Source organism: Cynocephalus volans, chromosome 6 (genome assembly GCF_027409185.1).
Source record: "Cynocephalus volans isolate mCynVol1 chromosome 6, mCynVol1.pri, whole genome shotgun sequence".
Classification (NCBI taxonomy): Eukaryota; Metazoa; Chordata; class Mammalia; order Dermoptera; family Cynocephalidae; genus Cynocephalus; species Cynocephalus volans.
Genome location: NC_084465.1, coordinates 121,359,791 through 121,372,560, shown reverse-complemented (window position 1 = coordinate 121,372,560; position 12,770 = coordinate 121,359,791). Strand labels below are relative to the sequence as shown.

Sequence of the window (12,770 nt, the reverse complement as noted above, 5' to 3'; positions counted from 1 at the left end):
TTATGCTGAATGTACACAGAAAAAATGCAGGAGGCTTTGGGAGCACACCAGATGGTCCGGCTGGTCAGGAAGTGACATCTGAGCTACCCTGAAGGCTGAGGAGCTTGGGCAGGGGAAAGAGGAGATGGCCTAGGAACTGGCGAGCCACGACTAGGAAGGAGAGCATTCGGCTGGCTCAGGGCGGCTGCAGAGGGTGAAGGCAGGAGAGCACTGTGCACCTGACCCTGCAGGATCACTCCTGCTGGAGCACGAAGGACCTGGACATAGCAGCCAACCTGTGGCAGGGAGACTGGTCAGGATGCACTTGCAGCAAGCTGGCCGGAGAAGATGAAGCCTTGTTCATCTGCGAATGGACGCGGCTGACAAACTCTTTCCCTTCTGCCTGAGGATAGGGTTTTGTCCCCTTGCTGCTTAAGGTAAAATGACCCAACTGTAAACAGCATCTATACAGGGGACTCCACATGTATTATCAGTTCCTGACAGGACACTCCAGCATTGGGCTTGGTGCCCGGCTGGCTCTGGTGCCCAGCCCTGGCACTGCCTGTGGAGTCCTGGCTCCTGGGCCGGGAGGCTGCTCAGCTTCCACAGTCTACTTGTCTGCACCTGTGCTATACCTGGGTGGGGAAGGAGAGCAGCTTTGTGCAGCTCTGTGCACACATGCATGATGGCTGCAAAGACACTGGCAGACAAGGGGTGAGGGATGTGACCTCCAGCGCCAGTCCCATCTGTCCCACCGCCTCCTGCGTGATCCAATCTCAGGGGCAGCCAAGGGGCTGCTTGGAGGAGACCTCTGGATGGATGTTGCAGAAGTGGTATAGAGAAAGGTGGATTCAAGAATTATTTAGGAACCAGAATCAGAAAGGTTTCATGGACTAAACGGAAATGGGGTAGGGAGAGGATAAAAGAGAGGGATGTGTCAAAGAGAATTCCAAATGTTCTGACCTAGAGCAATGATCACAACAGGCTAATTCACTAAATGGTTTTGGCCAAAAGTATTTAAAACTAGGCATAAAATAATGCTACTTCCTCAGACAGAAAATGTCTAAGAGGTTTGGGAGTAAGATCGTGTGCTTGGTCTGAGTCATGTTCAGTGGGAGGCATTTGAAAGGTCAAATGGAAGAACCATGTGTGTGAGCTTGTATGTGTGTGTGCATGTGTATATGCATGCATGTGGGTGGGACAGACACAAAAGGAACCTGGAAGAGAGGCCTGGCATTCCTGGTTGTCAAGATCCACATTTTAAAAGGTGAAACAAAGTCACTACTTTATAGAAGTAATTTTCCAACCACACAAGGAATTTAAAAGTATCTTAAAGTGTAAATGTAATAAGTCCCATGTTAAAGAACAGTTGTAAATTCTTTTAACCTTAATTTTACAAAGGGTAGGAAATAGAAAGGGTAGGAATTATTTACATGTATTCTACCATCTTAGAGATAATTAATATACTTAACTTTAATCAGTTTTACTGCCAGCAACGTTTTAATAAATGTCCGAGAATTGCCAATTTTATGCTGACAAAGCTTCTAAGTACCAGCAGTCCACAAATCAACAAATCATTGAATCATAGTGTTCCAATATTGCAAGAGCTATGAGAAGCCACTTAACTCCCTTTCAATTTTCACTTTCAAATGGGAGAAATTAATTAACTAATTAAGGACTCAGTATCACATAACTAGTGTGTGATACAGTTATTTAGTTAATAATCTAAATCTGTTTGGACTACATCAACCAAATTTTTTTTTAACCAACACTGTGAATGTCAAGTAAAACTCACGGATACAAATTTAAAAAAGAAAACATCTGTCCAAATGCTGATTCAATATGAACCCAGATCTTAATAGGTTCATTTTCAAGTCTAGGATTAGAACTGCTAAGCAGACCTGAGTCAAGACTGGCCAGCAAAAGCTTAACAAGTTGCTTCCACCCTAAGACATACCACGGGCACTCAGCAACAGGTAAAGAAAAGTGCGTACCATGCCGCTTTGTATCAGGGACTTGGGCATCCACGGGTCTTGCTATCTGGAACCTATCCCCCGCGGACTCCCAGGGATGGCTGCACTATCTGCTCTTCATCAGGGATGGTCACACAGAGCCTGTCCCTGACAGCGCCTCTGAAGCAGCTTGAGGTATGGCAAGTGACGCAGGCTAGTCTTCAACTCAGACCAAGCTCCCCACCCCTGACATGAGCCCCAAATCCTGAGGAAGCAGCTAACAAGCAGGAAAAGTTCCCGCATCCAATGCAGACAAAGCATGAAAAAGAAACTATAGTGAGTTTAGTATTCTAACTAAACAACAAAGTGTTTTAATGTAAGTTCTGTACGTAAATCTCCCCTCTGAAAAACTGGTGCTTTTTTTCATATTTTATTTGGGAAAAAATCCATACAACGTTAACTCACTTCTCAAATTTCCTGGACATTAATCCTCATCTCATCTCTCTGTCCCATCTCTTGTCAGTGCTCATCTTGCTTGTTTCTTAAATGAATGTGCAAGTGAAGTTCACCACATAAGGAAGAGTTTGGTAATTACATAGGGGGGAAAAAAAAAAACTATGCTAAAACAAAATACGTAACATGATCAGTATGCACTGTTAAGATGTCTCAACTAATGAAAGCTCATTCTTATTTATCACTGGAATTTATTAATTGCTTAACCCATCTCCAAATAGAACAATGTTTAGAATGTTTATAAGGTCAGAACAGTAAAGGAATATTCAAGACGGAAATATCAAAACTAGAAGATCACTGTCGTCCTCATGACAATCACACATACTTGCTCTGTCTGCCTGGCACCACTGCCACCTGCTCAGGCAGCACCAGGCAGTGAACCATCCGTTAAGACCATATCGCTAAAAGATAATAGAAACACACCTTCACTCAAAAATAATTAAAACCTCTGCATGATCATAGACATAAGGTGTTGCACTGAAGTGGTTCAAATGTATCCAACAGCACAAAGTAAACAATAATTTAAGGATTTCTGGTATAAATATATCATTCTTCTTAATAAGCAACATCTTTTGTTACTTATGTTAAAATTTTACCCACATAAAAATGTCATATAAGCCATTAACTGATGCAGTAATAAAAATCCATGAAAGACAAAGTGTCTAATGTTAAATATATAAGACATTAAGAAACACAATCTAAGCACAAAATGTTAAAAAATGAGTAGTTAGTGCTAAGTATGTGTGGAGAGGAAAGCTGAAGCAAAGGCACACACACATGACTGATGGTGCTTCTTGGATACTGTCTTACAAAATACCACGGACCGAGTGCCTCAAACATCAGAAACTTATTTCCTCACAGTTCTAGAGACGAGAATTCCACGATGTCAGGTTCTGGCCGGGGCTCTCTTCCTGGCCTGAGGGCAGCTGCCATCTTGCTGTGTGCTCACATGATTTTTTGCGTGTCCAGGGACAGAGCAAGAGCAAGCTCTCTGGTGTCTCTTCCTACAAGGACACTCATCCCATTGGATCAGAGATCCACCCTTATGACCCCATCTAACCTTCACTACTTCCTTAGACGTCTCATCTCCAAATACAGCCACACTGAAGATTAGGGTGTCAATTAGGGAGAAACACTCAGTCCATAACACTATGCCCCAACCCTCCCCACAATTTATGTTCTTCATACATGCAAAACATTCATCCCACCCCAACAGCCCTGCAAGTCTTAATTCGTTCAGCATCAACACTCAAGTCCAAAGTCTCATCTAAACATCACCTAAACCACATATGGGTGAGACTCAAGGTGAGACTAATCCAGAGGCAAATTTCTCTGCAGCTGTGAACTACCAAAACCAGACAAGTTGTGTGCTTCCAAAATATGATGGTGGGACAGACACAGGACACATATCCCCATTCCAAAGGGAGAAACAGGGAAGAAAGAAGGGGTGACGGGTCTCAAGCAAGTCCAGAACCTAGTAAGGCAGATTCCACAAGGAGTCTTCAGGCTGGAGGCGATCCTGCTGGGCTCCATGCTCTGCCCTCGGGCCCATGGAGGGAGCAGCAACACCCTACGGCTCAATGAGCAGCCCTGCCCCCCCACCCAGTGCTGGGCCATGGCATCCCAGCCCCCAAAAACCAAAGAGGCCCCACCCTTTGAAACCAAGGAGGAACCAATCCTACCCACCCCCCAGGCCTGTGATGGGAGGAGCAGCCCTGCCAATCTCTGAATCCCCTTCTGGGTCCTTCTTCCCTTGTCTTGAAGGATAACGCCTGTTCAGCCAGATAGCACTACTTTCTGGTGCTGTAGAATCCCAGAAGTCCAACAGTCTACCTTCATTTCATCCCATTTTCCCTGTTTCCTCTAGCTCCACTGGCAATGTCTCTACTGGTATCCCTTCTCCATTCCTGGCTTCTGCAGAGGTGGCTGATTAAATTTGTGGTTCACGCCTGATGGAGTTTGGATGTGTTGTCCCCTCCAAAACTCATGTGGAAATTTGATCCCCAATGCAGCAGTGTTGGAAACTGATTGAGTCATGGGGGCGGATCCCTCATAAATGGATAATGCTCTCCCTGGGGGAATGAGTGAGTTCTCATTCTATTAGTTCCCACAAGAGCTTGTTGTTTAAAAGACCCTAGCATCTCCTCTCTCTCTCTCTCTCTCGCTTCCTCTCTTGCCATGTGATCTGCTTATACCTGCCAGCTGCATGACACTTTTCTGCCATGAGTAGAAGCAGCCTAAGGCCCATGCCAGATGCAGCTGTCCCAGAATCATAAGAAATAAACCTCTCTTCTTTATAAATTACCCAGTCGCGGGTATTTCTGTTACAGCAACACAAAACAGACTAAAACCGAAAATTGGTACCAGGAGTGGGGTGTTGCTAAACAGATACCTGAAAATGTGGATGCAGCTTTGGAACTGGGTAATGGGCAAAGGTTGGAGGAGTTTGGAGGACTTAGAAGAAGAGAAAAAGATGAGGGGAAGTTTGGAATGTTTTAGAGACTTATGTGGTGGTGAGCAGAATGCTGATAGAAATGTGGACAGTAAAGGCCATGTGGATAATGAGGTCTCAGATAGGAATAAGGAACTTATTGGGAATTGGACAAAAGATCACCCTTGCTGCACTGTAGCAAGGAATTTGGCTCCATTTGTCCATGCCCTTGGACTTTGTGGAAGGTGGGACTTAAGAGTTGTGAACCAGAGCATTTGGCTGAAGAAATTTCTATGGAGCAAAGTATTCAGGAAGCTGCCTGTCTACTTGTAACAGCCTACACTGAGTTATGGTGGCAAAGGCATGATGTAAAACCAGAATTTAAAAGGGAATCAGAGCATAAAGATTTGGAAAATTTGCAGCCTGACCATGAGGTAAAGAACCAGAGAGCAGGAGAACAATGCAAGGGTGAAGCAGATGAACTGGTTGCTAAAGACATTATATTGGCAGTGAGGCAGCCAGATGCTAATAGCGGAGAAAATGAGAGGAAAGCCCTGAAGGCATTTCAGAAGTCTGGAAGGGTTACCCACCCATCACAGACCCTCAGGCCTAGAAGGACTGAGTTATCCTGGAGGACAGACCTGGGGCACAGCTGCCCTTGGGATCCTGCTCCCTGCATCCCAGCTGCTTTGGCTGGAGCAGCCCCAAGTGTGGTTCATGCAGCAGCCCTGGAGAGTAGAGGCAAAACCTTGGTGGCATCCACACTGTGTTAAGTCTGCAGACCGGCAGGATATGAGAGCAGTGGAGGCATAGCAGCCTCCACCCAGATTCTGGAGGATGTATGGAAAAGCCTGGGGGCCCAGGCAGAGACCTGCCCCAGGGGCGGAGCCACCAGAGACATCATCTACTAGAGCAATGCTGAGTAGGAAAGTGGGGTCAGAGCCCCCACAGAGAGCTCCCACCAGGGAAATGTCTAGTACTGCCAATGCAGCAGGGCTGCTGCCAGGACCCCAGAACTTCAGGGCCACTGGTAACGTGCAATGCAGGCCTGAGAAAGCCACAGGCACCAGTATGGCCCACTGCGCTGTGCCTGGCAGAGCTGTGGGAACAAGGCTGCCTGATGCTTTTGGGGCCCAGATGCCCAATTGTCTCCAGGATGCAGGAGTTGGAGTCAAAGATTATTTTGTAGCTTTAAGATTTAATGTCTCCTTTAAACCAGACATTAATGTCAGATTTAACCCAGTCCTGCTGGGTTTCGGACTTGTTTGGGGCCTGTTTCTCCTTTCTTCTGGCCTATTCCTCCCTTTTGGAATGGAAATGTATACCCAATGTCTGTTCCACCATTGTATCTTGGCAGTGGATAAATTTGGTTTTGTCTTTCAGGTTCACAGCTGGAAGGACTTTTGCTTTTGGTCTCAGATGAGTGTCCATATTTCTACCAATAATCCCTTCATGGAATTCTAGGCTTTTTCTAACATATACATCAAAATTCCTCTAACCTCTAACCATTACCTAGTTCCAAACCACATCATATTTTTTGGTATTTTACCCCACTTCTGGTACCAATATCTGTCTCAGTCAGTTACGGCTGCCATAACAAAACACCATAGACTGGGTAACTTATAAACAACAGAAACTTATGTTCCCACAGTTCTGGAGGCTGGAAGTCCAAGAACAAGATTCCTGTCAATTTGGTTTCTGGTGAGGGCTCTCTTCTGGCTCACAGATGGCCACCCTCTCATTCTGTCCTCACATGACAGAGGGAGAAGGAGAGAGAGCACATGAGGTCTCTGGTGTCTCTTATTACAAGGACACTAACCCATCAGATCAAGTCCCCATCCTTAAAACCTCATTTAACCTTAACTCCTTCCTTAGAGGCCCCATCTCCAAATACAGCCACACTGGAGATGAGGGCTTCAACATAGGAATTTGTGGGGGACAGAAACATTTAGTCCATAAGAGATATTATAAATTTTTGCTAAAATCTGCAAACATTCAGAATCCTGCAAGGACAGTCAAGTTGAGTTTTCAGGGCAGATAAATGTGCTTACACTGGTGTCGGCAACAGGCTGAGGAGTTGGCAGCTGCACCGCATATCGCCAAATATGAGCAGTCTGATCTCCAGAAGCTGAAGAGAGAAATCAGTGGAAAATTACCCGAGGAACACACTGTGCATAAAATGTGCTCTTTGCTATGCTCTGGCTAAGCAACATCAATCAGACTTCTCTAACGTAGTGACAATTTAGTGAAATGAATGTACTTTATTTAAATAGGTACTTGTGAGACTGCATAATGCTATTGAGAATAAAATAAGTGTGCAAAATTAAAATGATAATTTACAAAAATTTTCCCCTTCCTTTTTTTTTTTTGGCAGCTGACCAGTACAGGGATCCAAACCCTTGGTCTTAGTGTTATACATCCCCTTTCATTTTAGGGTAGAAAGCTGTGGCAGTTCAGAGAAAACTTACAAGAGTAGATTTTATTCTCCATCTGTCTAAGTGAACCTATTACACTGTAATTGTGACTATAACAGATTCTGAAACGTTTCATGAAAGTGAGTGACTCTCACTTCCATCCCTTCAACATTGATGGGACCTTACAATTTGCCAGGCTCCTGTTAGTACCACTTACTTGTGCTGCATCCCTGTTCCTCTCTTTCCACCAGCCAAATTTGCAAGGAAATGCTCTGACTCAGGAATGGAAAGACAGGACACCACTGCAGGGCACAGAGCAGGCCTCAGATACATCAAAACGGTCATGTCTCACCCCTCACAAAGGCAGCCTGGCTTCCACCTTGTCTTCACTGCTGCAGAACTTCCCTAAAGAAGTTACTACGTGTTGATGGTGGTGAGCTTTTCCGAGTGCAAATGAATTTATTGCCCTGACTTGCCAACTTCTCTTCAAATCAATATCATCTAAATCCCAGTCTAACTCCCATTACTTTATCTGTCTCAGAGTTTCTACCAGTTCCTTCTTAAAACGTCTCTTGGTTTCAACCCTCCTTTCTAGCCCTTGGGTTTAAATCTGGACACGTCCAACTGCCACTGGTCTCCTTTCCTCCCTTCTCCCTTCCAATCATACAATAAATTGCCAATTTAATGAAGTTTAAGCTCCTTGCCTACCTTATCCCTCCAGTATTTATTAAGGTATAAATTGCCTACTTGGTCTAAGTCTGCTAAAGTGATTGTCAAACCAACCATGACACCATATTCCTCTCACATGTGAGACCTCTCTTACCACACTGAGTGACTTGCCACTTCCCCGGAGAAGGCACTGTGTTTGGGCTCTTTACTTAAACAAGCCCTCCTGCACGAAGCGCCCTGTCACTTCGACTTGTGTGTTCTACCAGGGGCATCAAAATCGGTTCCATGGACATAGCCCAGGCAGCCACCACTGTTGTAAGTAAAGTTCACTACAGCATGGCCACATCCACTCATTTGTGTACTGTCTCTGCTGCTTTCTCACTACAACAGCAGAACTGAGTAGTGGTGACAAAGACCCCATGTGGCCCTTAAAGGTAAAAATACTTACTACCTGGTCCTTCACAGAAAAAGTTTGCTGACCCCTAGTCTATCAAAAGACCTTACATATCCTTGAAGATTATCACCAGTGTCTCTAAAATATCACAGGGCTCTACAGGTGTCAGACAATTTTATAGAAAAAATCCTCAGTACAATAAGGCTATCCTCCAAAAGCAACAAATAGGTTTGTTTTTAAATCACTGTAAAAAACTATGACAAATCTAAGCTATCTCAGCTTAGGTAAATTCTCTAGAAAGGAATAAAAACACTGACTCTGGCACGCTGCTGTGTCTCTGTAGCTTTTTTTTTTTTTTTTTTTTTTTTTCATTTCTTTATTTCATATGCATACAGCATTAGGAGACACAGCAGTAATCACTGAGCTTCAAAGAGTTGTGTTATAGTCTACCATGAATCCTCACAGGCAGAATAAAATGCTTTACAAAAGGACTTCAGGAAGAGCATGAAATGATTTTAGTCACATAAAAAATTCAAGTTAATTTGGTTGGTAATCCACTACTAATTTTATTTTATTGTTGGCAGTTGGCCAGTACCGGGATCGGCCCCCTTGGCCTTGCTGTTACACTACTGATTATAAAAAGTACTACTCAGTGTATTTTTCTTTATTCATTCATTTCTCATTTAATTCATAAAATGTCTACTAAAGACTGTCTAACTTTCATAAAAAGCAATGGATACTTCTGATGCCACTGATAAGAAAGGGATGTTTATAGATGTTTTAAGATTATCAAATTTGTTCAATAAAGAAAAAAATCAACATACCAGTGAGAGCCAACTGCTCTGAGGGATGAAATTTTATAGAATTTACTGCAAAATAAAAATATTATAAAAACAGATTTAAAGTAACAAAAACATGTTATCCATATTTATTACCTACAGCATGTATTACAAAATTAACATTAAAAGTTAAGAGAACTATGACAGTTCAATATCAGATCTCATTCAATTAAACTATGAATAACTGTGTAAGTTAGAACAGAAGCACAATTAAAAAATAATAAAAATTTGAACTACCAAAATGGCTAAATTACAGAACACAAGAAAAAGAATATTAATAATCTATTCCTCTTTGTAGACAGAGAAGTCACTCAAAGCTAAAAATCAGTAAGGATGAAAAAAGAAAACATAATTACGACAGCTGGTGAGGGCAAGTTAGAGAGTTGGGAATGCCGCCCTCTGCCTCCTCACCCGAGCATCAACCCACCCTCCCTCCCCCGCTCAGAACACCCGCCTTGCTGGAACCAGTGGAGATGGCAGGGCCTCGGAGGACATCACCCCCACCAGCCTCAGGAAAGGAACTGCAAAGGGCCAAGCCGGTTACAAATCTTCCATTCTCCTCACCGAGATGGGTCGGTCTTCCAAGGAAGCTCTCCGTTCCTTGATAAAGGAGTGAGAGCAAGAGGAAAGAGCCCTAGCACCTCACTAGCAACTTAGATGCAGATGGGACCGCTCAGACAACGGTCAACTACAGAGCAAGCATGCTGAGCTGGAGCCCACTTGACAGGACTATCCTGGTACCAAGCCCACCCTGCGTCCACCCCACCACCTAGGACAGGTCTGATAATGGGGGAACCACAACAGTCAGCCTGACCCCACTTCCACACCTTGTCAAGAAAACACATGTCCCTAACACAGAACTAGAGGAAATGTTACCAGATTAAGCTACTTCTTCATGAAATTTTGTTAGCTACACCATTAGAATTACGTTTTTCCAAAGAGCTAAATGAAATTTGCTAGAAGATGCTCTTTCATTACCAACATTAAAATACAAACAACTATGGTAAGAGCTGGTGAAAACTGTGTACACCTCTTAAGTAATAAATTTAAGCACTAAATAATGCTAAAAATAAACTATCACTACAACTACTAACAGAAAAATAGTATTAATGCTCCCAATTTCAATGAGAAATTTTGATAGAATCAGTAATCAAGTTTCACTTTATTATGTCTATGTAAACCTCCCACAGGTCACTAATAAAACTGGGAGCATTCATACTCTTTGTCTCCAGACTACTGTAGGTGTAAATGAAAGAAAGCAAGTCCGTGCTTACCGAGAACCTGCAAAGCGGAGGGCACTCAGGGGCTGTGAGTAGCTGCAGTGACAGTTTATATTTGGCACTACTTACACAGACATAATAAAGTGAAAACTGATCACTGATTGTACCAAAATCACAACAGAGTTATGTTGTGGGGGACTAGAACCACATGCCGGTGTAACACGGCAGAGAAGGCGGTTTTGAAGAAAGCTAATCATCTTCCACAGCAGAAAGTCAGATAATAGCTAAAACTGAAATATCAAATGGCAGCACCATGAAGACGTTATTTAACGATGTGGCAACAGAGCCCAAATTGCAGCCAGCATGATCCATGATGGCCATGCTCAGCAGCAGAAATGGAGAGGTGCCAGCTACTGCCACTTTTCACAGCAAGTGTCAAAGATACTCACTGGCTCTTTAAATCTTTTGCACAGACAACTTTAATAAAGATTTGAGCTTTAATCTAAAGGAGAGGAACAAATAGGACAACAATCTCCCTCTGCTGGCATCTCCACCTGTAAGAGGTCCAGACACCCCCCACTCTCTTGGAGGCCAGGGGACAGCTGCAACAGACAGAGCATTCTGTTCAGAGGGTCCAAGAGGAGGCAGGCAGAGTGGGTGGCACTGTCTGTCTAGTGAGTGCTACTGAGTAGAAACCCAGTCGGCTTAACCACTCCCTTTCGTGTAAGTAAACCCAGCAGCAATCAAAATACCCTCACTGGGAAAAAGCAAACTGAAGGTCTGAGTAGGAAGAGCAGGGAGACAGCAGTGCGAATGTGGTGCTAGAAACACAGGCCCCCACACCACTCTCTCCTGAAACTTCTCTAAACACACTACAGGCCCTAAAATAAACAGGCACAGACCCACAAAGGAAGAACTGCAGGGGCAACGAGCAAAGAGACATCCACCAACTACTGGAAGCTAGAAAAGTAGATGGGTAATGGTAAGTAACTGAGTAGAAATAGGAAGGCTGAAGTTAACTTGAATGAAGAAAGGAAAGCCTACGAAAAACAAATCAAGGCTCAAGAATAAGAGGAGGATAAAGTTGCTTGTAACAGACTCACTTAATTCCCCTACTTGATCAATCATTCAAGCTGTATACAAATATCAAAAAATAGATAAAAGGCTTTTGAAGTCACCACGGAGCACCCAAGGCAGTCAGGGACGAAGACCCCAGAGAGAAGCATTGGGAGAGCCCACAACCTCACCACCTCCTCCAAGGCACAGATCAAGCAGGCAGCCAGCCGTGTCGCGGCCTAGAACCTGCCACCTGCTCAGCAGGGGAAGAGGCAACAATGGGAGCAGGAGGCCTTGGAAGCAGCAGGAACTAGAGGCCCAGATCCCTGAGAAGGCAGCCAGGAGGAAGCTGCAGTGACCCTGTGCACCCTCCAACCACTGTCAATAGCCATGCTGGGCGGGTAGGGCACAGGGCCAGAAACCAGGCAGAAAGCAGTCTCTAAGAGCTAAAAAGCTGAGAGTACCGGGCAACAAAATTCAAGTTCAGGGCCTGTGAAGACAGACCCTCAAAAGATGACACCTTTAGAACAAGGGAAAATCAGAAACACACCAGAGCTCCTAACACCTGAAATCCATCCCAATCATCCAACCCTTAACTAAATCAAGACAAGCCATCCACACTCTACCTGCTGGCCAGAGAAAAATTAAATCCTATCCAGAATGAAGAAATACCACTCAGAGCCTGTACAATTTTTTATATACAATGCCAGACCATGAAATAAAAATTACTAAGCAGAGAAATGTACATGAGTAAACAAAGAGTGAGAACGCCCAGGGCTCAGCTGCTCGGTGACTGTGCACCAAAAGACAGGACACGGAGCTGAGTGGAACAGAACGTCTGCCCTGAGAAACTGAAGAAACTCACCATGCAGAATAGAAACACAAATAAAAATTACAGAAAGAGGAAAAGGAAAAAACTTACCAGGCATATAAAGAGACAGGATCAAATGACTGAAAACCAACAGGAAATAGACTATATAAGGAATCCCACAGGAAATCCAGGTATTGGAGTTAGCAAACACTCAAATTAAACTAATAGTGATACTACTCCACACACACCAGAAAAGCTAAGGTTAACACACTGACTGCTGGAGAGAACGTGAGCAACTCACACTCACTCATAACCTGCAGGGACAACATGGGCACAAAAGGTAGAGACTGCTTGGAGTACCTGCAGCACCAGACGTTCCAACCACTGTACTCCAAGACATGCACCAAACAGAAATGACTGCATACGTGCTGTGCGTGCATATCTCAAAAGACTCAAAGAAAAACTACACACTTATAGTTATCTGTAAGAGCT

The 12,770-nt window shown here is 44.0% G+C and overlaps 1 protein-coding gene across 5 annotated transcripts in view; it reads right to left on the bottom strand.

Annotated features, from left to right (window-relative positions):
- WDR37 (WD repeat domain 37) overlaps window positions 1-12,770 on the bottom strand; it is an 84,067-nt gene that overhangs the window by 36,603 nt on the left and 34,694 nt on the right. For 4 of the 5 annotated variants that reach the window (XM_063099839.1, XM_063099838.1, XM_063099840.1 and 1 more), the window contains exons 8-9: window positions 9,177-9,221; window positions 6,927-7,003 (exon numbers count right to left, since the gene is read on the bottom strand). In XM_063099839.1, coding sequence (XP_062955909.1) covers window positions 6,927-7,003; window positions 9,177-9,221 — 122 coding nt within the window. The remainder of the gene's footprint in view (window positions 1-6,926; window positions 7,004-9,176; window positions 9,222-12,770) is intronic. The other variant, XM_063099841.1, reaches the window with a different exon arrangement.